Source organism: Pristis pectinata, chromosome 9 (genome assembly GCF_009764475.1).
Source record: "Pristis pectinata isolate sPriPec2 chromosome 9, sPriPec2.1.pri, whole genome shotgun sequence".
NCBI classification, from domain to species: Eukaryota; Metazoa; Chordata; class Chondrichthyes; order Rhinopristiformes; family Pristidae; genus Pristis; species Pristis pectinata.
Window position 1 is genome coordinate 80,556,593 of NC_067413.1, and position 27,407 is coordinate 80,583,999.

Sequence of the window (27,407 nt, forward strand, 5' to 3'; positions counted from 1 at the left end):
GAAACTGGCAAAATAGTAAATGAAACAAGGAAGTAGCAGCTTTCAGGTAGGGCTGCCAATCCATGAGGCAAAGAAATCTGCCTTCTCTCTAGGTCACCACATCATAGTCATCTCCTGAGTTCCTTTGAACTGGCTATTTGAGGGGCTCAGTCATTCAGGCAGAAGACACCTTGGCTAGCCTATCCTCTTACCTATGTTGCATCCCACCCAGTGACTGACATGTACAGATCCCCACCCCTCTCTGTTGTCCAGTAGTTGCCAGGATCGAAGCTGATGGTTGTATGGGTGGTTTTGACATTGATGTTGTCCAACGCACCTATTTGGGCCCAGATGGGAGTATCTGAAAAAAGAAAGGCATAAGGCCAGGCTATGGCAAGAAGAGGGAGATAAGTTGGAAGTGCATACTTGTACTATTTGCAATTTGTACATAGAGATTTGTGGAGTAAGGAGGGAGTAAGGAGGTGATAGACTAGTTATGATTTTACTTTTCTATTCAATCAACTTTTTCCAACTGCTGCTGATAAAATTCTATAATAGATGCTCCAGTGAAACCCAGCACTCTGTTCCCCTGGGGGTGAAGAGTTGGGTCTACACTTAACACGTGCCAGTCTGGTCAGGCTAGTTTACACAGTCTTCTCCTGCAAAGTGAGAGGAAACTGTTATGAGTGCCTTGCAAGATGGTTGGGTGATATGCCTGCCATAGTTAAATAGCTGGAAGTATATGCAAGATAGTAGGTACAGTTGTGAGATTTGGATTATCGACATCTGATGGTGTATTCATTCATGTGAATGATCTGACGTTGTAGTTGATAGAGACTTCAGTTAAGTGGTTGATGGCAGTACATATTAAGGGGAAATGTAAGTGTCCAGTGATACATTTGTTGGGAGATGGAATTTGCTGATGTCTTCAATGGGCTTGACTGCATGTGTGTGTGCGCATGTGTGTATGTGTGTTTGACTACTTATTAGTGACCTCCTCGCATTGCAGTTTAACTATCTGCTTTGAGGGCTTTCTGGATCCCCAGTGAAAAGATAACCTTTATTCTTCACCTCACTCAGGGTCTCCAGAGTCACATACACCCATGGTAATCCACTCTCATCTGTGATCTGTTATGGTTGTCGTAAACTCCAAAATCCCATGGAATAATTTACATAACCAAACAATTCCCCTTTTAAGAGGCATAAGGATGGCTTCAGTCAGTGCCAGTTAGCTTCAGCTGGTCCTAGCTGCTCATTAATTGGACCAGTGGATGTGTGCTAAGGCAACGCACACATGCTTAGTATTAAGTGAGCACTGAAATCATGTTAATGAGGTCACAGTGTAAATTTTGTGTCTTGCACTGGGTCAAATGGGCATGGGTTAGTCACACATCATGATCCTATTGTAGGTATACCAGCATAATTCAGTTTAGTCCCCGCCCCACCAATCTTGCCATTTAAGTGCATAATAATAATGATCTGAAGGAATTAATATCTGTTCCACCTACCTACAGTGTAACCTGCAGACACTTCAATCCACCCACACAAATTGTGTAGTAACAGACTCTTGATTAAACAGCAGGGGCTTATCAGTGGAATTCAGGACAAGCAGCCACAAGTTGAACATTTAACACTATTCAACACAGTAAAATTACGCCACTGCTGTTTCAGAAGCAGTCTGTAACATTGTAAAATGTTTATCTCCTCTGAGCATAGAACCAGAGCTTGTTGCACAGTTGTAAGATTATAGAGGAATTGTAAAATCATTTTTTTTTGCAGAACTTGAACCTATGATTTAAGCAATATTAATATTATCACTCCCTGGATTTTCATTCCTATTTGTACCTCATTTAAAAAGTTATTTTTTTATATGTGTGAATAATCAAAGGGCCACTCTTTGTACAGTATTGTGGAACTTCTTGGGTCTGGCTATGGAAGAATGTGTAAGCGCTTAAAATGACATCATTCATTGCCAGTCACATCTGGTAACAATACATTATATTTTGTTTTATTTTCGCATAGATTGTGATAATGATGCCAAACCATGTTGTAAATGTTTTACTGCAATATTATCATGTGGTTAGAAGAAACGATGCTGCCTGGAAATAGCCCATTGTTATTATTTCTTTAACACATTAATCTGTTGAGAATCAAACAGAGAGTGCTGAGCATATATTACATGCGATCAGCAAAGACAAAGATAAATTGATGTTCCGAAAATAACCCCTTTGGAATTTCCTGCTTTAATTTACTACTTGCATTGCAGAACTGCTGAGATTTTACAAAGCTTACAAAAAAAATTACTGGGGGATGTTTTTGGCCTTGTTGATTGCATTTATCAATTTCCATACTCATCTCTGAACAACAATATTGATTAAATCAGTTATCTTAACATTTTGCTTTTCCCCTTCTGCTCCTGTAGAATTTTGAAGTGTTTTCTTGGTGAAGAACACTGGTCAATTTTTATGACCACCCAATTTATATAGCAGTAATGGTCCACATAGTGCTGTTGTGTTGCCATCAGCCAATGATCAGCTGAAATAGCATGGTGTGGAAATTCGGCAGTGTCCGCAGAGAGAATTAATAAAACACTGTGTGGCACACTAATGACTATGTTAGTCACAGTGATTGGTATTCAGTCATCAGTCAGTGCATGGAGGTGAATGATGTCAGTGGCCAGCGAATGGCGTTGACTCTGGGATCAGTGGTCTGTGATCAGTAGATGGGGTGAGTCCGGGGTCAGTGATCAGTGGATGGGATTAGGGGTGAGTCTGGGATCTGTGATCGGTGGATGGGGTGAGTCTGGGTTTTATGATTGACAGTCAGAGTGAGGGATGAGTCTGGGATCTGTGATCGGTGGATGAATGAGTCAGTGGTCAGTGATTGATGTAGATATTGTACATTGATCTCCTTTGTGCTCCTTATTCCTGTTTGCCCATCCACATGCTCTCTGTTTATTATTTATAATCCAATAGGAAACTTCTTGGTTTTCATTTACATTAGTTTTTGATCTAGTCTCATTCTGTCTTTGCTCATCTTCCTTCATTTAACAATCTGTCTCATCATTTGTATTCAGCCTGATTCACTCTCTCTTGCTGTCCAATAACATTTTTCCACATTTTCTGTTTTTTTCCGATTTCATCCAGAGAGCTTGGTCTTTGATTTCCCTACATTTCCACATGGTGTGAATGGGCCTAGAATATACCTAACCATCACCTCTTTTAATTATTGTTTTGCCTCCCACACTTTGATTTCAATTTACCCATTTTATCTTGGCCAGATCCACTTCCAAATGATTGAGCATTTTTCCATACACTGATCGAAACTTCATGATATTTTGTGATCATTGCTCCTAAATATGCCCCCATTGACATGTACTCCACTTGATTCTTCCCATTCCCCAGAACAAGATCCAACAATGCTCAGGCCTGAGAACATATTTACAGAGAAAGTTCTGAATCCACTTCATGCTTCCTAATTCTGAACTCAACCAGAGGAAGCAGCCTCTCAACCTCTTCCCAGTCAATCCCTCTCAAACCCATATCTCTGTACAATTGTAGCAAGATTTTTCAATTCTTATTTCTTAATGTGGTGTTGTTTTCAATATAGGCCAATGCACCTTTTGCCTTTGTAAGTTCATGCTTCACCTGCACATTAACTCTGAGTGTATATGTAAGCAAATAGACGGCATGTAAAACAACCTGATAATATTTGGAATTGTTATGCAATCTTTGTTCCCTCCAGTGCATCAGTGAGTTTTTGATGACTTTGTCCTTATATTACATAATGGATTCATCAATAATCTGCAAAAGTGGGTGGGGGAAATAATTTATTTCATCACTATGTATAGCAGCACAGCAGACATGCTCAGAATATTTTTACAATTCAATTTGATGGAGCATCCAGAACAACTTGTCCTTCAAGGTTGGATATCTTGTTTCAATGAATAATTAGATGTCTTTTAGATGAATCCTAATACTTGATTGGTTTTGTAGCTATGACCTTCATATTCGCTAGGCATTTTTAGTTTAGTCATTATATCCAAATTGTTTTCCTTTTCCATCTTTTGCAATTCAATATCTATATTCATTTGATATTTCCCCTCTTAATGTGCACTATCTTGCATTTACTGATGATAAAATGTCATTTCTCAGCACATCACTTTGCTTGACCTAAAATCCTTTGAATATAACATTTTCAGTTGTATTTGTTTTCAGCAGGTTTTTTTTCCATATGTACATAAGATTTCTTTATTTCACATGTACATCGAAACACACAGTGAAATACATCTTTTTGCTTAGAATGTTCTGGGGGCAGCCCGCAAGTGTCACCACGCTTCCGGCACCAACATAGCATGCCCACAACTTCCTAACCCATACGTCTTTGGGATGTGGGAGGAAACCGGAGCACCTGGAGGAAACCCACACAGACATGGGGAGAACGGACAAACTGCTTACAGACAACAGGCGGAATTGAACCCAGGTCGCTGGCGCTGTAAAAGTGTTACGCTAACTGCTACACTACCGTGAAAGTATCCTTACAGAGTTCCACCATTCACTGGCCTCCATAAGAAATTTTGACTATTTATTATCACCTTCTATTTTCTTTTGGTGGGACGGCTTTCAATCAAAACCAGCTAAATTCCCATTCTTTTATGAAAGTAAAATCTTCATTAAAAGCCTCACATCTTTATATAAGATCTTCAAATACAAGTGGATAATGACATTTCTGGATTCCCATTTCATCATTAATTTGCCACCTCAAGTAATTTCATTGGTTTTGGAGGCATGACCTGTGCTTTGATTTTATTGTGAGTTGTAGCACATATATTCTTCAGAGTACCACTTTTAGCATCCTGTCTCAATCACACTTTTCATTCCCATTATCTTATGAATCCCAAACTTCCAGGATCAAGATAGTATTCCACGTTAATGCCATGAAAGGTTTGATTCCAAAAAGACTAAATTCACAGGGCAGCACAGGGACGCAGTGACAGAGTTGCTGCCTCACAGTGCCAGAGGCCTGGGTTCATTCCTGACTTCGGGTGCTGTCTGTGTGGAGTTTGTACATTCCTCCTGTGGCCACATAGATTTCCTCCAGGTGCTGTGGTTTCCTCCCACATCCCAAAGATGAGCAGGTTAATTGGCCACTATAAATTGCCCCTAGAGTGTAGCTGAGTGGTAGAATCTAACACTTTTGTATTAGTTTTGATGAGAATGTGGGAGAATAAAAAATGGGATTATTGTAGGATTAGTGTAAGTGGGTAGTTGATAGTTGGTGCAGACTTGCTGTGCCAAAGAGCCTGTTTCTGTACTGTACCTCTCTCCATTACTCTATGACATTATTTATGTTTCCAAAATAGATTCAATTCAGGACCTTTTTTTTTACCTAACTGGATTTCAAGTAGTGTAGAACAGATCACAACTGAGGTTAATCCCAGCCATATTTGTACCATTTACCTTAAATGCAATTGATTGAAGTTCTCTGTGCTAGAATTATCCAGTGCATCAAGAACCTGGTTAGATATCATTGCAGGAAGCTAAGTGTATCACCTATAGCTATTGCATGCAACGGGTTGGTTTGTGGGACAGACAATACAGCCTTATTGCAGATAATTCTTTACCATCTCTAAAAGCCAGCACCAAGCAAACATACTTCCTATATGTATTTATACCAGCATTAGCAATTCAAAAGGCATTTATACAAGAAAGCATTTTCTGTAGAGTGTTAATAGAGCTTTCATGCTGGTAGACTCTTCTCAGTGTAAACGGGCCTATAGTTAAAAATAAAAGCCTGCAAAAGGTTTGAGTAGCCTGGGAAAAATGAATAAATTGCATTTGAACTGTCTGCCTATACAGATGGTAAAACAGTCTGAAGTTGCTGCTAAAGTCTGAATGTCTTTCAGATTTACACAGAACCATGGGTGATTCTGAAAAGACTTAGTTTACTTTTCACATCATTCTTTCTTATTATGTTAAAGATTCCCAGAGTGACTGTTTATTCATAAAGAAATGCCACACACAACGAATAGGCCAAGATTGGAGGCTCATGTTTTACAATGAATCTGAATTCAAAGGGATTACTTTGTATTCGCAGAACCACATACCTAACAGTGAAGGTTGCCTATGTTCCTATTTCTAGCAAAATTGTTAGTATTGGCAGGAGTTCTTCCCTACTGAGACAAAATTGAGTCAAAATGTTTTATAGATGGTGTATTTTATAATAACTATCCTGTAATGTTTGTAATGGCTTCATACAATGCTTTTGGTTTATATTGGTTTGGAGGTGTCTGCTGGTTGTGCAGTACTTGCTTCATTGTCCTTAACAATAGCTATCCACAACCAACATCATAAGAACAGATTATTTGGTTAACTAACTGTTCATTTTGGGAGTTACCTCTGCATTAATTCACTGTCACGTTTCCAACCTAACAACATAAACTGTAGTTCAAAAAAGTTTGTTTGGTGGTAAAGCACTTTGGAAAATAATGAGTCTTTCCTTTTTTTCCTTCTGAATACTTATTTTCATTACCCCAATAGATTGACAGCAAATTCAATCAAAGACTGATACTGAGTGATGTGTAATATTTGGATCTTTCCACTTTACTAACTGTTAAACTTTTTTAGGTTCACTGCAGGTGATGAATAAAACCAGAAGGCTCATGGAGCAAGGGGGTGCTCATTTCACCAATGCCTTTGTGACAACTCCAATGTGCTGTCCTTCCCGCTCTTCAATGCTAACAGGAAAATATGTCCACAACCACAATACTTATACAAACAATGAGAATTGCTCCTCACCTTCCTGGCAGGCAATGCATGAACCACGGACATTTGCGGTCTACCTGAACAACACAGGCTACAGGACAGGTTTGTAACATCATCTGTATTCCGTTAGCTGGGAACTTTTGTTTTTAATGATTTCAAAATCTTCCATTACTTTTCGGACTAAAACCAATAATGCATTTTAGTGCATTGATAATTTAACTAAATAAAAAAAATAAAATTTATAATATGTGTGAAGTTTAAAAACTATTCCACCCATGGGGGCTTCAAGTAAAAGAACACAATCCATCAATTAAGAGATGTCCTATGCTCACACTAAATTCAAGTGCTGCATAGCTAGTACTAGATAACTCTACCATGCATAATTTCATAACTGTGACTAATCTTTAAGTACATGTAATTTTGTATCTTTGTACTTAGATATCTTTATTAGTCATATGTACATCGAAACACACAATAAAATACATCTTTTTGCATTGAGTGTTCTGGGGGCAGCCTGCAAGTGTCACCATGCTTCCGGTGCCAATGTAGCATGCCCATAACTTCCTAACCCGTACGTCTTTGGAATGTGGGAGGAAACCAGAGCACCCAGAGGAAACCCATGCAGACACGGGGAGAACGTACAAACTCCTTACAGACAGTGGCCGGAATTGAACCCAGGTCGCTGGCGCTGTAAAGTGTTAGCTAACCGCTACACTACTGTGCCTGCCTCCTTACTTATTTATTTTGTTCATTTACTAATTTTGTTCATTTTATAGTCTCATTATCAAAGGGAAAAATAAGGCATATTTTATTTTCAGATCCAAAGATAAATCATATATGTTTTCCATTATTGATGATTAACATATGTGTTTCTTTGGAGGGAAGAAATGATCATGTAGTTATTCTATTTATAACTATGAAGGTTAATAGTTTCACACTTATGTGTGATTCTTATTCTAGGCTTCATGCCTTTCATGAACTACAGCTGACCTAAGACACCATTTCTAAAGTTTATCCTGTTCTCGTGTATTGTAGACTGAGAAGAACTGAGCAAAGTGTCATGTTCTAGCCTCTTGCGATACTTTTAGCTCTCATATGTTAAATCATTCTCATCTGAAACACCCTGTTTGCCTTTTAATAAAGCTTCCAGTAACATACTGAGAAAAGGGAATCATGAAACCTTTGCTATTAGTATGCATGTCAGAACCATTTTTACCTCCTTAACATCTCATTTCAATCTTCAAGATCAGTGGATCATCTATCTGCTCCTATATTTGGTTTAAAATACCAGGAAAATTTATTAAAAATAAACTGAGCATATGAATAATCTTCAGTGATATGATACAATTATATATTTGAGCACAAGATCTTCTATAAAAGAGTCACGGGTAGATAAATTCTGCCATTTGCTGAAATGAGAAGTGCAGCAATATTGAAATTTTGGCTCATAGTTTTGCCTCTCACTATCTTAGTTTCCAAGAATGGTTCATTGAAACTTAGGACTGCAAGAATTCAGCAGTGAAGTCAATGAATCAGTCCATGGATCAAGCAGAATAGCTAAGTACAACAGTCATTACCTGCAGTGTGTCAGCTCACCTTCTGGTCTTCTGAGCAAAACAGTGTTTGAGGATTGTAACTTCAAACCTGACACAAAGCTCATGCTATATCAGGCAGCATGATCCCTCTATGCACACTTCTGAGACATGGATTACTGAAAACAGGCACCTCAATGGATTAGAGTGATGGTTATGCTTAGCCCTAAACTCAGTGCACTAGATAGATAGCACTACGCTGTTTCTGCAAAGTCCTCCAAATTCACTGGCAGGATAGTCAAATGAATGTGAGCATCATCTCCCAGGCCAAGATCCCCAGCATTTAGCCCCTAATTACAACCGATCATCTCTGATGGGCAGACGACACTGTTCTCAGTCCCAACATTAGACTCGGGAAACACGCTGCTATCTGAGCTTTGTCACAGCAAGAGATTATCAGGTTCAAAGGAAAGGAGTTTCCGGATGTCCTCAAAAAGTGGAAACCCCCACCAACCCCCTCCAAGACCGTTCAAAATAGAGAAGGAACATTCAGGATCGCATTGAGAAGCCAGATGTAAAATACCAAAGGGGTTCACCTCCTTCCAAGCTACCCACATCAGAACCCAGGGGAACTGGGAGAGGAAACAAACCATCCTAATCCAAAGGAACTGCCTAAGAAGGAGGAACCGGACAGAATTGGGTGCTAAACATAACAGTGATTGGCATAAAGAATTAATATTGGTGGTATTAGCAGTAAAGTTAATAGAGCTTTGGGATTTATACAAAGAAACATTTACCAGGCAGCATTGTAAATGAAGCAATTAGCATACAGCACACTGGTTAGAGCTCATTTAGCGTGCACTAGCACAGACGGCGCTCTGTGAAAGGCAGTCCAAATAAATTAACTTGACAACATACAAAGAAGATGCATTGTCAAGGATCATTCGCCTGACAGTAGTGTCAGTAAAATTCAGCAAAACCTGATGGGAACCAGCTTAAGGGAGGCAATACATAATAGCTGGATCTGTGCAATATTCCAAATATTCACATCGACCAAAACCATTGGCAGCATCATAAATGCTACAAAGGAGTTAATGTTTTCCTGTTCAATGTCCTAGTGATTTAATGATGCTTTTCTTATGACTTACAATCATAAAAAAATTGTATATCCAATATGCCTGGCACTGGCAGTGTGTCCATACTCATTCCATGTGGAAATGTGACTTCCAGCATATTGGTGAAGATATCAGAAAAAGGGTCAATGGCTGAAACAGGTTGGACACCCTTTGGTTTTGTAGTAATGGGACCTAATGCCTATTTTGTGAATCTGATTGATTGGCTTTCCATGAAGATAAAGGTAGCTCACTGTGCTGATGTAAATACCCGATTCGTTCCTTCCAGTGCTAGAATCTTTTGCTATACTAAGAGCTCTTGATCTTTCGGTGGTTCCTCCAGTCCTCTCCCAAAGACAATGAATCACACAGGGCCATTACTTCAATGGCATCTCTCTGCTACCTCGCTGTCAGCCCAGTCATTCAGCAAAAGCCTTATTTGCAGGCTGCTTTACTAATAAGGACACAGCTTAATCATTTCCCAGCAGGGATCACAGGAGCTGGAATCAAGGCTGATATTTCACCCTAATTTGCAGCCTTTTAGTTAAACCAGAGAGCTACTGGCACAGTCCCAACTAAAGCAAAAGAGTAGAGAGGATTTGATAGAGATGTACAAGATCATGACAGGCTTAGACAGAAATAGAGGAAAACTATTCCCATTAGGTTTTGGGGACACTGATCTAAGGTGTCCCTATAACCTAATGGGAATAGTTTTGGGAAGATATGAGGAAAAAATTTTATGCAAAAACAGTTTATGATCTAGTCCTGATTGCTAGTAGGCATGGTGGAAACAGAGTCAGTCAGGAATTGCAAAGTGGAATTGGATAGGCAGGAAGAAGAATAATTTGCAGGGTTATTAGGAAGTAACAGAGGAGTGGCACGGACTGGATTTCTTTTCAGAGATCTGGTGGGGATGTAATGGGTCAAATAGTCATCTATACCATAACTCATCTATGATTCTAAATTTATTATTTGTATTAAATCATAGGTCACTTGGTCTTGCAACAAAACATTTCCTTGCTTTCCTTGCAGTTTGTGACTTTGTTAAGTCATAAAGTAGATGACTGAAGCTAGGAAGCTATCAGCCACACTAAGCTGCATTGTGTATGCAAGTGCCCAGGCCTGTCTTTATCCCAGGGATGGGGTATCAAGAACTAGAGGGCATAGATTTAAGGTGAGAGGGGAAGGATTTAATAGGAACCTGAGGGGCAACTTTTTTCACCCAGAGGGTGGTCAGTATATGGAATGAGCTGCCAGAGAAAGGTGTTGAAACAGGTGCATTAACAACATCTAAAAAGTACTGGGACAGATACATGGATAGAAAAAAATTTAGAGGGATGTGGGCCAAACATGGGCACATGGGACTAGCTTAGGTGGGAATCTTGAGTTGGCATGGACCAGTTGGGCCAAAAGGGCATGTTTCCACCCTACAACTCTATGACTCTGTTTCCCAATAAGCGCAAATTTACAGGGTAAAAAAATATTTATGCCTGCTTTGGAAGTAAAAGAATTGACGGTATGGATCTAGTTGCTAGCCTCATTTGTCGCATATCATTCATAACCCCTTTAACACTATTTTGCATCTTGTAGCATATATATGTGTAAGAGTAGGAAATGAGTGTTGCATGTGGTACAACCTTGTTCCTGCCACTGCTGTTTAGTTGAGAGTTACTGACATCAATATAGAAGTCCTGTTTATACCTCTACCTCTGTTTAATTTTCTCTGCTTTCAGGAACACTAAGACACTATACCTCTGTCCTAGAAAAACACTTCCTTTGATCTTCCTACTTTGTATCATTTTGCTTTCTAATCACCATTCACATCAGAAACTGTCTTCGATCTCTGCCCTACCTCATCCTTTGATCCTCCCTCTCACCAAAACCTCATGTTTCTCATCATGCTTGTTTGCCAGGTATCACCCACAGTTTATTCCCTCAAGTGCAAGGAATGCAATTGTGACAATATTTGCTGCATGGCTGGTTTAGCCATTCATTCCTAGATCTATCTTGATCATATCTGCCTCAGCCATACTCAACTTATTTCTGCCCAAGCAGTCTACTGCTCTACTATCAGGAGTGAAACAGTACCTTTGAACAGTGAATGTCCGAGCTCACAACCTTGATTAAACTGCAGAAATGCTTCATTGACTGTACAGGATTTTGGGATGTCCTGAGAGATACCATATAATTCTTTCTGTTTGCTTGTCTGTCTGGCTGACTATGTCTGTCACTAATATAAAAACAGAATATACTAGCAACATTCAATAAGTTGGGCTATGTCTATCTCTGTTCATCTGTCTGTCTGGTTGGATGTGTCTATTCTCACTTGCCTGTATTCCTCTCTGTTGGTCCACCTGACTGGCTGGCTGTCTACGTCTCTTTGTCTGATTGGGCAGCTGCTTCTGCCTCTGATCAATTCATTCAATTGTACCACCAACCAATGCAACACAAGTACCATTCACTGATTGCCTTTACCTTGGCTTCCCTCTGTTACATCAGATTAAACACCACAGAAACACCAATTAATCTTGTTTATGCATGCCTCCGTTTGCTTTTGTCTATCCTGTTTTACCTACACTATGCTACTGCAAGGCTGGTGTAAGGCTGCCAACTCTCAATGGAGGAGACTACAGAGGATAACCTCAAGCAATGCCAGGTCAGAAATCCCCGGTTTTGGGATTCATCACATGAGCAACACTGATCCACCCTGGCAGGCTCCCAAACAACAACGAGAGCAGTTAAACACTGGTGGGATTAAGAATGATATCATCTTGGGGAGAGGACATCAGAATCCTGCTCCACAGAATTTTTGTCACCCCCCTCCCCCACCCGCCTCCCCACCCCCAGAATGGCACCTCAGCAATCCTTGTAATCAGCTTCCTGAATCCTTTTGTAGTTTAATGAGACTCATTTATAATGTTTTGCTGAATATTCATTTAATTGCACGTGATTCTCTGGAACCAATCTACTTTCATTTAAGCAGTATGTGAAAACAGATTGCTTATTTGCATGATTACTTTTAACAAATGAATTGAATCCTCTCTCTGCTACTTCTGTCATTCTACTGATGAGTGGCATCAGTTCAGTCTGTACCCTTCTGAAAGGGTTAATAACTGCAACAAAATAGTGCAATTAGGATATTAAAGGATAGTAAAATAGTGTGAATAGGAAATTAAATTCCAATAATGGTTTATTTAAATGTGGCATGATCTAAGGATCATTTTGTCCTGAGTTCATTATGTTTTAAGAATGTTAGATACTGTCTGCCTGTGGTATAGTTCAGTCAAAAATGTATTTGTTTTCACAAAGTAGAAGAAATTGACAAAGCTGCTTACATTATCCAATCTTCATTATCCTTAGAAGATGGCGGTTGCACTTTTGAATCAATGCTGTCCTGCAACTCATCTCCTGACTGACCAAAGTCTTTCCACCATCTATAACACACATGTCCAGAGCGCAATAAAATATTCTTCATTTGCTTGCTGGGTGGAGCTCCACTGCTCGAGCAGTTTGGCTCAGTGCAGGGTCAAACAGGCGTCAACCCATCCTCCACGTTAAAAATTCATTTCCTCCATACTTGTACATTATGGTTAGTTTTGCAAAATGCACTGCTGCAACTTGCTGAGGCTTCTTCAACAACATCTTCTAAACCCATGACCTCTGATGTCAGAGGATAAGGACAGCAGGAGCATGGGAACATCACTGCCTCCAAGCTTCCTCCTATGTTGCACATTAACCTGACTTCACAATATATCACCATTTCTTCATTGTTGCTGAATCAATATCCCAGACCATTCTACCTAATAGCATTGTGAGAGCTCCTTCATCACAGTGATTAAAAATATTTATCAACTCCTCAAGCAGAATTAAGGATGGGTAATAGATGCTGGCCTTGCCAGCAAAGCCGGCATCCTGTGAGTAAACAAAAGAAGTCCTTGTTACAGTCCAATTTAAGTTCGATTCAGAATGGTGTATGAGTTAGCCAGTTACCTAAATCTTGGCATGCCCGTGGCATTGATGCTATTGTTCTTCTAGTATTAAAGGTAATGGTTTTGTCAAATTATCTTTGGTGAGTTGCTACTATGCCTTGGGGAACAAAATTTGTTATCATTAGTTCTACAGCAAATTAAGTGGAGTTTGGTATTCCTGAGGTAACGTACTCCTCAATAAGGCTGCTTGAAGCTTTGGACCTGATCTCAATGGAAATATGTCTTAACCAAAGGTGGACACAATTTTAGCTCAGTTTTGTGAGAAATAAAAAAATGTAGAGCAGTGAATAACCTGATGACTCTACTGTGACTTAGATATGACATTTCATGAATTAATTTTAAAGAAGCACTTTTTATTTCATTACATTGAATCATCATCCACAATTCTTCACCTGCAGTCCAAGCAAGGATTCTTCCAGTGAGAGGTTAGTCTGAAGGACCTCAAGTGGAAAGATGGGCTAATGACCATGTGATGTTTACTGTCTACTTCATTTAATGGGCTTGTATAGTTATTTATATGTTTTTTTTCTTACCATGGATTCAAAAGAGAAGAACTGGAAACTGGATGGTCAGGAAAATTATGACAGATGTATGCTTCTAATTACATCATGCAACAGCGGCCTAATTTGATGGCAGATGCATGGAACTCTACCTCTCAGTATCCCCCATAGGTCCACGAAGCACAGCACTGGGATGTACCATTAATTAGGTCAGCAGTGGGCAAGTACAGGAACAAGGGCAGTACAGTGGCAAAGCAGTTAGTGCTGTTGTCACACAGCTCCAGCAACCTGGGCTCAATTCTGACACTGGGAGCTGGCAGTGTAGAAATTACATGTTTTTCCTCTGACTGCACAGGTTTCCCCGGGTGCTTCGGTTTCTTCCCACATCCCAAAGATGTGCTGGTTGTTGGGTTAATTAGGTTCTGTAGACTGCCCTCAGGTACGTTGGTGACAGGTGAATTGAGGGGAGTTGATGGGCATGTGAGAGAGAATAGATTACAGGGGCATAAGTGGGGAAATGGGATCAATGGGATTGCTCTCTGAGCCTTTGTAAACTCAATGGGCCAAAAGGCCTTCTCCTGTTTTGGGAGAAAAAATGAATACTGTCAACCTGCACTGACAGAGGCCAACATTGGGGTGAGTTGTGTTCAAGTCTCCAGGATAGTGAAAAGCCAAGTACTATTTCAGGTGTTGTTTAGTTCAATATAAGTGCTACATTTTGACTGTTCTCCACCTTCTTCTCTTCTAGCTTTCTTTGGGAAATACCTCAATGAATATAATGGCAGCTACATCCCACCAGGATGGCGAGAGTGGGTTGGACTTATAAAGAATTCTCGTTTTTATAATTACACCCTTAGTCGGAATGGCTTTAAGGAGAAGCATGGATTTGATTATTCCAAGGTACTTAATTCATTTGTTTGTAAATGTGACCTTTGTCCTTCATTTAGTATTAATTTGAATGAATGGGTCCTCATCATCCAAAGCAGTCTCAGATTCTCAGGGAAGATGTGTATAACTTGAAATTTCTGGATAGAAGGACAGATTCAGTAAGAACAGTTAAACAATGCATAACAAACATACAATACAGTCTTCTTTAATCTATATTGAAAACAGTTTTCAACAGAATTAGTCCTTTTAGAAAGGAATTGATTTAATTCAAAACACGTGTTATTGGCTTTTGCCTCAGGTTTTCTGTGCACATTGGTCTGTACTGGGGTAAGATCTGAAACTAGCGTCATTTTTCTTTTTTATAATTGTCCCTGTGTTGCTAAGTATAAAGTCTACAACAACAATACCTGCACATATTGCTTGATGCATTTTCCATTTAATTGTGGGAAATATGTCTCTTTACAAAAAGTGTGGTGTAAAAATAATGAATGCACTGTGCATCTGGGGCAATGACGTTCTTGCTCAGTCACTTTCTGAGGACGATATAGCTATTGGCCAAGGTGACCTGCTTACTTCAAAAAAGCTTACTGAGACAAATTAGAGATTCCATCTGTATTCAGTACCTTTCCATTGAAATCACCTTAGGAAGAGCATAAGGTTTGATTTATATTTTTCTTTATCCCTTTTATCTAGTTATTCCCCTTTTTGCCTAACTATGATCTGATTCCATTTATATGAGTTCCATTGGTGATTGCCAATAAGCTATTTGGTTATGGAGTGCTTTACGAAAAGGATTACACTGGCCTTGCCTGATTCATACTTCCTATCGTGTTCACAATGAGAAGTGCTGCTAATTATAACATGAGCAGATTTCAAATAATCTTATCTTTTCCATAAAGAATTTTCAGGAACATTTGGCCTAAAAATCCCTTTAGGCATATTTTAACACAGTAATTGAAGAGAGGGAATTATCTGTATACACAAAGGCTGCAGCCAGAGCATTATAAGAAATTGTACTTGTTTCACCTTCTCTATTCAGGAAGAGCTGCCAGTATCTGTCTTGTTTCTATAGGCAGCTTGTCCAATGGAAAAAATAAATTTTGGGCCATACTGATTTTAAATTAGCACTCTGTTCTGTGAAGAAGGCTCTGCTACTTCAAAGAATGTGCACAGACACAGTTGGCTGAATGGTCTCCTCTCGTGCTGTGTGACTCTGAGTTAATGTGAATACTAATCTTATTGAAAATACACCATCACTTCTTCTTCAAGGAAATATCAGCAAAGAACCATAGACCATCATAGTTTCGTGATTAGGTTGGAAACCAGGTCCTCATGTTTTGAATCATGGACCACAAATGTCTTTGTACTGGGCATGGGGGATAGTATAACAGAGCTACCAGCTAGCTGAAGGGTGTGACCATCTACTGTCACTGCTGCAGAGGATTCAGATGCTAGCCTCAAGGCACAGGCAGCTACTGAAGGTTGATGAGAGTTCACTGTACATGCTTGCATCCAAAGGACCGAAGTCGGATGGACCAAAGCTCCCACTCATCTTGTGGTTCTACTCAGCAAGGAGTGAAGTGGTCAGTTCCTGCTGTGAAACAGAGGCAATGTTGCTGTAGATCCAGTGCTGCTGTTATTTCCAAGGCAATACAACATTGTTCTTGCAAGGATTCAAATACAACAGATGCTGGGATTCTGAAATAAAGCAGAGAGTGGTAGAAGTTCTAGCTAATCAGGCAGCATCCATGGAGAGAGAAACAGAATCAGCAGTTTGAGTCCATAAGATTTCATCAGAACTCAAGACAATTAGGTGGTGATGATAAAGATTGTGTGCCCTCATGAGTGAGTTCCTTTCTGAGCTTCTGACAGCTGGAGGCAGTGGGTGGTTATTGCTGCTTCCCCTCCTGCTCCTCTCTGTTGTTTCTCAGATGGTGGTCACACAATGTGGGAGATTGACGGAGCTTTTAACAAACAACTGCACTTACTGGGAAGATCCACCTACATGGCGCAGGCCTCGAGTATGTTACATGAGCACACTGATTGGGCTGCTCAGTTAATATTTCAGGTGTCAGAACGGTACTTGTAGTGAGACAGTGAAGCAACTGTGTCCATGTTCCTGACAGAAGCCAAGTCTGATGTAGATGGACCATGTTAACCAGTGCTACACTTAAGTTATGGCTCAGTTGGGATAATAGGATAGTAGAGTGCTGTTTCAAGGTTAAAGCACTGTAATGGCTGCCAGGAAACTGACTACAGGAGTGCATGATGTGCTGTTTGTGGCACAGACCAGTTGTATGTTGAGGGACTGCTATCCTTTTCTGTTGAGTAAAATGTCTGCCATCACTATGCACTACGCATCAGTGGTGCCGTGGGACATGGAAAGCAGGCTGTGTGTGTGAAGCCCATGTTCTCTTTCATTTCTTCCCCTGACAAAGGGTAGCAAGATCTAAGTGTTCAACCTGATGGAGAAAGCTTTGGTGACCTGCCTGGAAGACTGATAAACTGCAAACTAAGGCATCAGTTGCTGCAGGGTGGAAGGAGTATGTTGTAGTAGAGTTGAAGGCCACCTTGACCTTGACAGCTGCAGGCCATGGAGTCCGTGCCTTTGTTCAAGGTTCAAATTGTGACAGCTGCAGGTGACATAACCTGGTGACAAACTTCTCTGTGAAATGAAGACATATTGGACATTGTTCCTCAAGGATATTTTCCCTCATTCATTCATGGACTGTAGGCATCACTGGCAAGGCTGTCATTTACCACTTGTTTCTAATTGCCCTTGTGAAAGTGGTGGTGAGCCACTTTCTTGAAACGTTGAAGTCCTTGTGGTGCAACTTGGGAGGAATACCTGGAGGTAATGGTGTTCCCATGTGCCTGCTGTCCTTGGTGGAAAAGGTTAGGTGTTTGAGTGCTTCAATTGGTCCACAGCAGCCACAAAGGAGGGAACGATTGATTAGTTTGTGTATCGGGTGCCAGTCAACCAGGCTGCCTTGTCCTGGATGCTATTGAGTTACTCAAGTGTTTTGGGAACTGCAATGATCCAGGCATATGGGGAGTACTCCATCAATATTTCTGATGTGCCTCATGGAAAGTGGAGAGATTTTGGGAGGATGTCAGATGGCAAGTTACTTGTTACAGAATATCCAGTCTCTGACGTGCTTGGTAGCCATAGCATTTATCTGACTAGTCCAGTTAAATTTCTGATTAATGTTGACCGCCAGCATAATAACAGTGGGATATTCAGTGACACTAGTGTCATTGAATGCCAAAGGTAGGTGCTTATAGCTTGTTGTTGCAGGTGATGTTGCCTCAGACCTGTGTGGCATGGATGTTACTTGCCATTTATTCGTCCATGTCTGAATGTTATCAAAGTTTTGCTGCATGCAAGCATGGGTTGCTTTATTTCCTGACAAAGTTCAAGTAAAATACTGCCTCTTGAAGATCTACTGTGGGTATTGCCTGCTGAGTAGGTCCCCTCCTGCTATCTCTGTCTTCTCTGCTGCTTCCCCTCACCTTTGAGCTGAGAATCTGTTTGATCGCAGTGCCCAGAGCCAGCAAAGGATACTTAAAAGTTGGGACTTAAGTTTAATAGCTTGAAAACAGATCAGAAAAACACTCTGGTTAATCACTAGCCTAACAGGAGAACCTAGCAACAACTGTACTCCAATTAGTGGATCTGCACTTTTAATAGTGTGACTGAAAGGTCCTCCCTACCTCGCAGTACCAAGTCCCAATGCAGGGTTTCGACCCAAAACATCAGCAGTTCCTTTCCCTCCCCAACAAATGCTGCTCGACCTGCTGAGTTCCTCCAGCAGACTGTTTGTTATTCCAGCTCCACAGATTGTTCAGTCAGAAGTTGGGAAAGACCAATAGCCTTCGACCCTCAACATGTTTCTCTGGACTACCTGCAATGCAATCATATGTATGATATAAAAACAAAAGATACTGGAAAAATTCAGCAGGTCAGGCAGCATCTGTGGAAAGAGAAATAGTTGATATTTTGGATCCGGGACGGAGAAAGAGAGAAATAAGTTAGTCTCGGTGTCAGAGAAAGTGAAGGAGGGCAATGGGTGGAAAAAAGGGAATTTCCCTGATAGGATCACATGTTTGATCCCTGTTATGGTTGTGACCAGAGCCAAGCCCTTTATTCAATCAATCTCAGTACGAACAAACATGCAAAGGAGATCAAGTGGAGCTCTCTTTGGGAATCAAAATACATTGAGATTAATACCATTTTAGATAAAATCGTAATACATGATTGACAACCCATCAGCCATAGCTGTGACCATTTTTGGTGAGGCATGGTGGCCAAGTAGCTGTCTGGGACCTATGCACAAATTTCACATTGGAGGTTCAATGGTGTCAAATGCCTTAAATCTAAAATGTATCATGGCCAGGTTCTGTCCGCCATGGAGCTCCCCGTTGCAAGCCATTCCCTTTCCCATTCCCACACCGACCTGTCTGCCAGAAGAATTCCAAGTGCAAACCGGAGGAACAGCACCTCATTTTCTGTCTTGGAAGCTTGCAGTCTAACGGCATGAACATTGAATTCTCCCACGTAAGGTAATCCCCACACCCTTCCCCCACAAACCCCGCCCTCCCCCCACCATGCTTCTTCTCTTCTTCCCTTTCCTAGCCCTTTTTTCCCTCTCCTTACCTTTGACCCATCCCCCGGTGGATCTGCTCTCCCTTTTCCCGCACCTGCCTATCACTTTCTCTTACCTGCATCTACCTATCACCTCCCTGTGCCCATCCCGCCTCCTGTCTTTTGTCCACCTATCACTGCTCTGCTTTTCCCTCCTGTACTGTATATTGGGCTTCCCTTTTTCCTATCTTCGGTCCTGAAGAAGGGTCCTGACCCGAAACGTTGACCGCCTGCTTTTCTCCACGGATGCTGCCTGGCCTGCTGAGTTCCTCTAGGTTCCAGCATCTGTAGTCCTTTGTTTCTCTACCCTCTAACTATGTTTACCTACTCCCTAACAACCCCTACTTAAACAATCCTTCAACATAAGTTCAATGAGAGCCCCCTGGAGAGCCTGATTTAATACAGCATTGAGTAAGCACACATATACAAAATCCACTAGATTGTTTTTTTGTCCCCCAAACCTGGACACTTATCAACAAATTATTAAATTCTTGAGAATAATCTGTGACTTTTCAATTTCTTTGTGATAATGGAATCATGATCATTAATTTACAGTGGGAATATTAGCCTCCATCAAGAACAGGCTCCAATGCCAATGCATCATCAGGACTGGTAGGAAAAGTTGCCAAAAAATCAACATATAAAATAAAAAATTGACCAATTAGAAACATAACTGACAAAAGGGAGTGATTTGAGGCTATTATTTATGTTACCAGTGTATCCAGAGACTGACTACATAATATTAGCTTGATTTTCCAGTTACATTATTGTCTTGCAATCAATCACAGGTATGCACCATTCATTATTTAAAAGAGCAAAAAAAATTAAAACCTAAGGTTCTGGAGCACAGAAACATTTGGTTTCCATTAGTGTTATATGAATTACTGTATTTAGCCTGCAGACTAGGACTAGCAGCCATATTTTTAAAAACATACTACTTTTTAAACCAGAATGTCATCCAAGTTTCAAAACAAGTTGAGAGGAAGTGATTCCCATTTAGGCTCATCATTGATATTACTATAAACAATAGCTCTAATTGCTTTCTCTGCAGAACATAATTACAGTATTAATTTCCAGAAGCCCAGTGCCTGCTGAGATCCTGGTGTTGGGAGAGAAAGGACACAGCTGGTTGTCTTGTCCTAACATTGACATGTGACACAGAGTCCAGCCTCAGGCTGTGAATTTGCAGCTGTGCAGCACCCTGTATCAGGAAGGAACATGTGATTATTAATGCTTACAAGTGCTTTAAATTACAGCAATTTCTTCAGCAGTTTCTCACTGATGATTACATCAGAATGAATCGTCAAGAAACTGGCCTTCACTTCTACTGAAGGCAATGTTGTATGGCTTTTGCTATTTGAGGGTACAGTATAAAGGTTCTTGCAATGTACCACACACAGTCCCTGCTTTTGATATGGAGATTCAGTCAGTGCTAATTTAGGGTTTTGCTTTTGAATTAAACATTCTTGTTATCTTCTGGAAAATTAAGCATTACTAATGGTGCTAGCAACCCACTAGAAAATATTTTGGTAAGATGCAACTATATATATATCGGCAACATTTTTGATTTATGCTCACAGTGCTGAGAACAGGAGTGGGTATCAGAAATTTGGATGCCTTACCAAAAAATGTTATGTCCATAAAAATTACTGAGAGGAAAATTTTAGAGTGGCACACAGCTCACCCACACCCCATGTTCTCTTAGTAAAAGACAGTTGCATGACCATTGTGAGGAATTGAATGTATTTTTGCCATTTGGTTATCACATTATTCCTTTTTTGTATCTTTCAATATAATTTAGTAATTTTATGGGATTCTATTACACTACACTAAAGGTTGTATTTTGCTCTCTTGTGATGGTTTTACAATTATGTTTTTCAAGAGGGCATGTGGCCAGAAACTGCTTCTGTTTCTTGGTTGGCTGGTCACCAGAAGACACAGAGGAGAGCCTCAGTAAAGATTTCCCGTGTGCTTTTCTTCTACCCTTTGCCTACACTCAGTACTACTCTCAAGCATTTGGGAAATAGTCCAGTGTCCCTCTTGCTGTCCAGCTTCAAGAAAACATTTCCTTTTGTTTTTCTTTGCTGGGTAATATATTTTGCTATCAGATGCCGACAAGCTCTTATTGCATTTTTAGCTCCACTCCCCTTTATTTACTGGGTAATTTGTTTCAGTAAGCAACGGAGCAAAAAGTCAACTTCAATAGGATTTTATTTAGGGAGCAGAGAGAATGCTCACCGTTTGTCCATGCTTTGTTAGAATTGTTCAAACACGTGTAATAGTGGAGCCAGTTCTCAAACTTAAGCAATTGTGTTTTTTTTCTTGAGTTTCCTAGCCATTAAATAACAGGGTTAGTCACTTCTTCAATTTCTCTCTGTTATAAGAGAGGTTCGGCCAGAAGTATATAAATCTTGTTGATGATCTTGCCTTTGACAGCTTCAGTTTCACACAGGTAGAAGTTCATTTAAGTCAAATGCATCTCTGGATTTCAAACCAAGGGTGAACTTTTGTTACTGTTCTTAAGTTTATCAGCAGTCATCTAAACTGGAATATGGCTTAAATCAATCATCTACATTGAATTGATTTACATATCCTTCTGACACATTTTTATAACTGTAACATTTCAAGTGGTATAAAGGAACAGCTGTAAAACCTACTGAGGCATTTCAGACAACGTTGAGACTTTTAAAAAGGCCACAAATCCTGTTCAGCTGCAAATCCTTATCAGAGGTAAAGAAGGGCATTATGATTGTGTTTGGAGTTAGCAAAACTTTAATCTGTACATTGACTTTGTCTGAAATCCTGGGTCAGCCAAATTAAACATTGTGGGCAGGCACACCTAATGTCTTATTCACAGAGCACCCATCCTAGCTGGTCATTTTGCCCCAGTGCCTTGCTGCAACATTAACAAGCCTGTTTTGTGTCTGCCAAAATTGTTTGTTGCCTTTTTTGATATTTATAGCAAAAAAAAAGAATCATTTTATAGAGTTATAGAATCATAGTCATACAGCACAGAAACAGACCCTTCAGCCCAACTGGTCCATGCCAGCCAAGATTCCCATCTAAGCTTGCCCGTGTTTGGCCCATATCCCTCTAAACCTTTCCTACCCATGTATCTGTCCAAGTACCTTTTATGTTCCATTACATAATCATAACCATGCTTTGATCTCTTTTAAGTGCCTACAACCCAAGCGATGTGGGAACTTCAAGGCTTGCAGGTGATCCAAGCATCCAACATTGCTCTGGGGACAAACTGAGGGTCATTCAAATGCCATTCATTTGTGCATGTTATAGGTCTGTCAGCCAAAGTGCCAAGTTCTTTGTGGGGTCAAGAAATGGTAACATCTTGTTGATGATCTAAAATTCACCCTATTGTCTGACAGTGCATCCTTCCCCAGTGCCCAGTTTAAGATTAAGATCTCTTTATTAGTCACATGTACATTGAAACACACAGTAAAATGCATCTTTTGTGTAGAGTGTTCTGGGGGCAGCCCGCAAGTGTCGCCACTCTTCCGGTGCCAACGTATCATGCCCACAACTTCCTAACCCGTACGTCTTTGGAATGTGGGAGGAAACCGGAGCACCCGGAGGAAACCCACGCAAACATGGGCAGAACGTACAAACTCCTTACAGACAGCGGCCAGAATTGAACCCAGGTCGCTGGCACTGTAATAGCATTACGCTAACCACTACACTACTGTGCCGCCCCAAGTACAGGTGGGAATACTGGCAGGAACTAACTGGAAACCTATAAATTAAAGCAACCTGGATATTCTGCAAAGGATCAATATCAAGTCCATCACCAGTATAAACATTTCATCTGCCCTACCTTTGCCACAGATCCCACAGAGGATGTGCAATGTGTTTTTCACTAGGTTGTCCCATTGTGGAGTAAAATCTATATTTGTCCAATGTGCTCCCTTTCATAACAGCAAACATCATCAAAGAAATAACTTTCCATCTACGGACTGAAGCTGATTTTAATAGCTCCCAATGGGCAGGCAATGCTTGGCAATGTGCCAGTTGGCTTTTTCACACTGCCCAACTTTCCTTCCCCTTCCCTTCAGTGTAATGGAAAATCAGACAAAGTGTAAATCAGGAGTCCGGTCTACTGCCGCCACCTGGTGAGAATAGTTAAAACTGACCCCAGAATCTGCATATTCAATGAGTGAAAGGCTGGTTCAAAGATGCCAGCAGCTGGTCATTTAAACCATGCCCACTCATCCATTCAGAAAACTGCACAGCTCTGCCATCTGTTCCAGAGTTAATGCCTCCACTGTTTCAAAGATCATTGAAATGTTGATTTTTTTGTGTGTGTGTGGAAAAAGAACTTTGTTGATAATGATGTTCATTGGCTTGGACTTTGCCAGCTGTTCCCTGACAGTTCTTGGTGTGTCATTAAGCTTTGACGATGGCTGAGCTCCTCTAATGAGTCCAGCAACAGGTCAGGAGCTTGTAGAGATTTCCCAGCATATACATGGGGAATTTGCACCCAGCTAGAGCCAGTGATTACAGAGAAAGAGATGTGAGGGATTTGAAAATGAGGATGAAAATTCTTAAAGTCAGGATGTTGCTGAACTGGAAGATGTTTTAGGTCAGTGAGCACAAGGCCAATGGATGAATGGAGTCGGACCTGTTAGGATTTGGGACTGAAAAATCTCAAGATTGTGGAGGGTGGAAGGAAGGAAGCTTTGACATAGTCCTCTTAAAACAGGAAAAGGCAGAGATGAGGGTTTTAGCAGCACATGAAGTGAGTCGGGGATGTCACACTGGTAAAAGTCAACATTCTTAGTGATAGATGTTGTCGGAAACACACTTTGGAATCAATTGTGACACCAAGGTTGGAAAGTTTGGTTGCTGAGGAGATGAGAGAGTTTGTGGCTAGGGAACAGAGTTAATGAAAATGCCCACAGTTTTCCTGATATTTAGTTGGAAGAGGTTTCTGCTCATCCCGTACTAGGTGTCAGCCAGTTAATGGATCAGAGGTAGTGGAGGAGTTGAAAGAGAAATATTATAGTCGAGAGGCCCATCATCAGCACATGCATAGAACATGATATTGTGTTTCTGGATGATGTTGCTGATCTGCGGCATGTAGATGAGAAATAGGAGGGGCCAAGAACACCAGAGGTTCCAGTAAAGGAAAATGAAGTGAAGGTAATGCAGGTGGTCCTCTGAGTGTCACTGCATAGGTAAGAGTAGATTCACATGTGTTGCCCCATCCGGTTGAGTGATTGGGGAAAGGTATTAAAAGAAGATGGTGTGGCCAACTGTGTCTAACAAAGATAAGTTGAGAGGTTTACCACACACCCATGGAATTCCAAGTGTACTTTTAATAAGGGCTAGGAATGTGGTAGGAACACAATACTGATGAGATTCAAAGAAAGAGGAGCATGGATTTTGACAACGCACTCAAGGACTTTGATGTGGAAGGGAGGTTGGTGGATAGTAGTTTATAAGAAGAGAGGGCTCAGTGTTGGGTATTTTGATAAGGGGAGTGTTAACAGTAGATTTGAAAGTGAAGGAGCAGTACCTAAGAAGAAAGAACCTTGATTAATATCATGTAACATGGGGGTCCAGATGGGAAATTGGGCAAACAGCAGTTTGGTGAGAATATCAACGGCTGACTTATCTCGATAAGCTTGGAGAGCAGGAAGAAAGATCAGAGAGAAATTGGAGGACGATATTTGCAGTTAAATCAGGGAGGAATCTTAATGGAAGTTTGGTCCTGGGGACTTTGGGATGGAGGCCTTTGGGACTTTGCAAGAGAGGTGGCTGAATGTGTGGCCTCCATCTTAGGGATAAGGTAGCCCTTCATTGAGGTGAAGGATGTGGGTGGGAGGAGATGTTACCGTGAAGGAAACCTTTTCAGGATGATCCTGGAAAAGTGAGCAGCTGTGGCAGAGGATGTAGGACCTGATAGTGTTTTACATGGCCCAGGCTATCTTGAGAGTGAATGTCTAAACCATTTCTGTTCCTTGGACATAATGTAGTTCAGGTTATAATGGCATCAGAGGGATTGACCAGGGAGAGAGAGAAAAGGTTTTATAAGGGATTATAGCATCAAAGAGTGGAGGTTGTGATTGAACAAGTGAGAAGGTGTAGAAATAGAGGACCAAAGGACCAATATTTAGAAATTTGAAAGTGTCTTTGAGAGTGACTTGGAGGAGAATTCTTTTTCAGGGGTGAAGACAAGGAAATAGAAGGTTAGTGTAAAGGAAGTAGAACAATTGTTCATACATGTGCACTTTAAAACAGTTGACAAATTTAGAATATTTTTCTAAAGAGAATTAGATAGTAAATAGGATATGTGTTCCTCTCACTTGTTGGGGCCTCTCTAATTTCTAATGAACTGCTAGCACAAAACACGCCTAAAAATCTGATGGGAAATCTGGCAGAGTAACCAACTCTGGTGGGCTGCAAAAAGGCACCTCAGAGGAAGGGGCTGACTTATTGGGAGTGCAAGGGAGTAATGAAGACATTCAAAATGCTTATCTGCAAAAATAGCAAGACATTAATTATTTAAATATTTAAGGGACAAACAGATTCCCTCTGCAATATCCACAAGAGCTAGTTTATCCTGATGGTAGGTAGGAAGCTTTTTTAAAAAAATACACAAAACAGTCTGCACTTTGGCCAATACCTCACCTGATCCTGATTTGCATGAGTTCATGAAGTCTTTAGATATTTTTGCTGAGAACTCTAGACACCTCAGTTAAAATCAGCACAAAACTAAGATGGGCGAGTTGAGTCTTCTGTTCCCCACGAGAGTTTAGTCCCAACATTGTCAGCCTGTATTTTTATGAAACAAAGCAGCAGGGACGTAAAAATCAAATCATGGTTCCATTGGACTTTTACTACCTTCCATCTGATTAGAGAAGAATTATCAATTACATTGTATATTGAATAACTCAGAAGGTTTCTGAATTCTATTTTGAAATATATGGGAAATATCTACTGCATGAAACAGTGCATTATGTAAGTGTTCCCATCGATCTGTGTACTTTTATCTTAGTGGGCAAAATTAAATGTTGACTTGTGATCTACTTTTGATTTAATATTATATACAACTTGCTCGCTTTATCAAGATGTAATCCAGTGATATCTTTGTTTGAGCAGCACAAGTCCAGTAATTGTGCTAAGAACAGGAGCAGGCTGACCACATAAATTGTAAATTGTTTGAGCTCAGCATCGGATAGCCTGTTCTTAAAATTGTAATATTCAGCCAAGTTGTTGTTCTATTGCGCATCTGGGCACTCCTTGCTGACCTCAAGCCCTTCCAGCTTTTTCATTAACTCACCTTCAAAGCACACTGAATTAATACTCAACAACTGCTTAAAATTTTGTAGTTCTGAAGAAGGAATTGAGAATTGTTCCCAGCTAATACATGTGACCTGATCCCGACACCATCTTCACTGAGATATTTTGCTGCATGTCCACTGAAGAAAGCTTATATCAGTAGTTTTCCTGCCTTTTCCAGCCTCATCCTCACACCCCTCCTTTTGTTCCTCTGTCTTCTCTCTCCTTATCTCTTGCAATATGACCTGGCAAGTATCCTTCCCTTTATCTGCCACCTTAAACCTCCTCATTCCTTCTTCTTCCAGTATGTTCTCCCCGTGTCTGCGTGGGTTTCCTCCGGGTGCTCCAGTTTCCTCCCACATTCCAAAGACATATGGGTCAGAAAGTTGTGGGTATGCTACATTGGCGCCGGAAGTGTGGCGACACTTGCGGGCTGCCCCCAGAACAGTCTACGCAAAAGATGTATTTCACTGTGTGTTTCTATGTACATGTGACTAATAAAGAAATCTTATCTTATCTCTCATTTCCCTTCCCCTCCAATACCTTCTTTTTCCATTTTCCCTTAGTCTGTTTCCTCACACTGATCTTACTTGGTCCAAATATTGTTCCTAGTCTATGCTCTTCTGTGAGCAATATCACAAGAGGGCATCAATGACTTTCGTCTGGTAGCACTCACATCTACCATAATTAAGTGCTTAGAGA

General features: G+C 40.6%; 1 protein-coding gene across 4 annotated transcripts in view; it reads left to right on the forward strand.

Moving 5' to 3' along the window:
• sulf1 (sulfatase 1) overlaps positions 1 to 27,407 on the forward strand; it is a 270,913-nt gene that overhangs the window by 158,147 nt on the left and 85,359 nt on the right. For all 4 annotated transcript variants that reach the window (XM_052022968.1, XM_052022969.1, XM_052022967.1 and 1 more), the window contains 2 exons: positions 6,606 to 6,845; positions 14,625 to 14,776. In XM_052022968.1, coding sequence (XP_051878928.1) covers positions 6,606 to 6,845; positions 14,625 to 14,776 — 392 coding nt within the window. The remainder of the gene's footprint in view (positions 1 to 6,605; positions 6,846 to 14,624; positions 14,777 to 27,407) is intronic.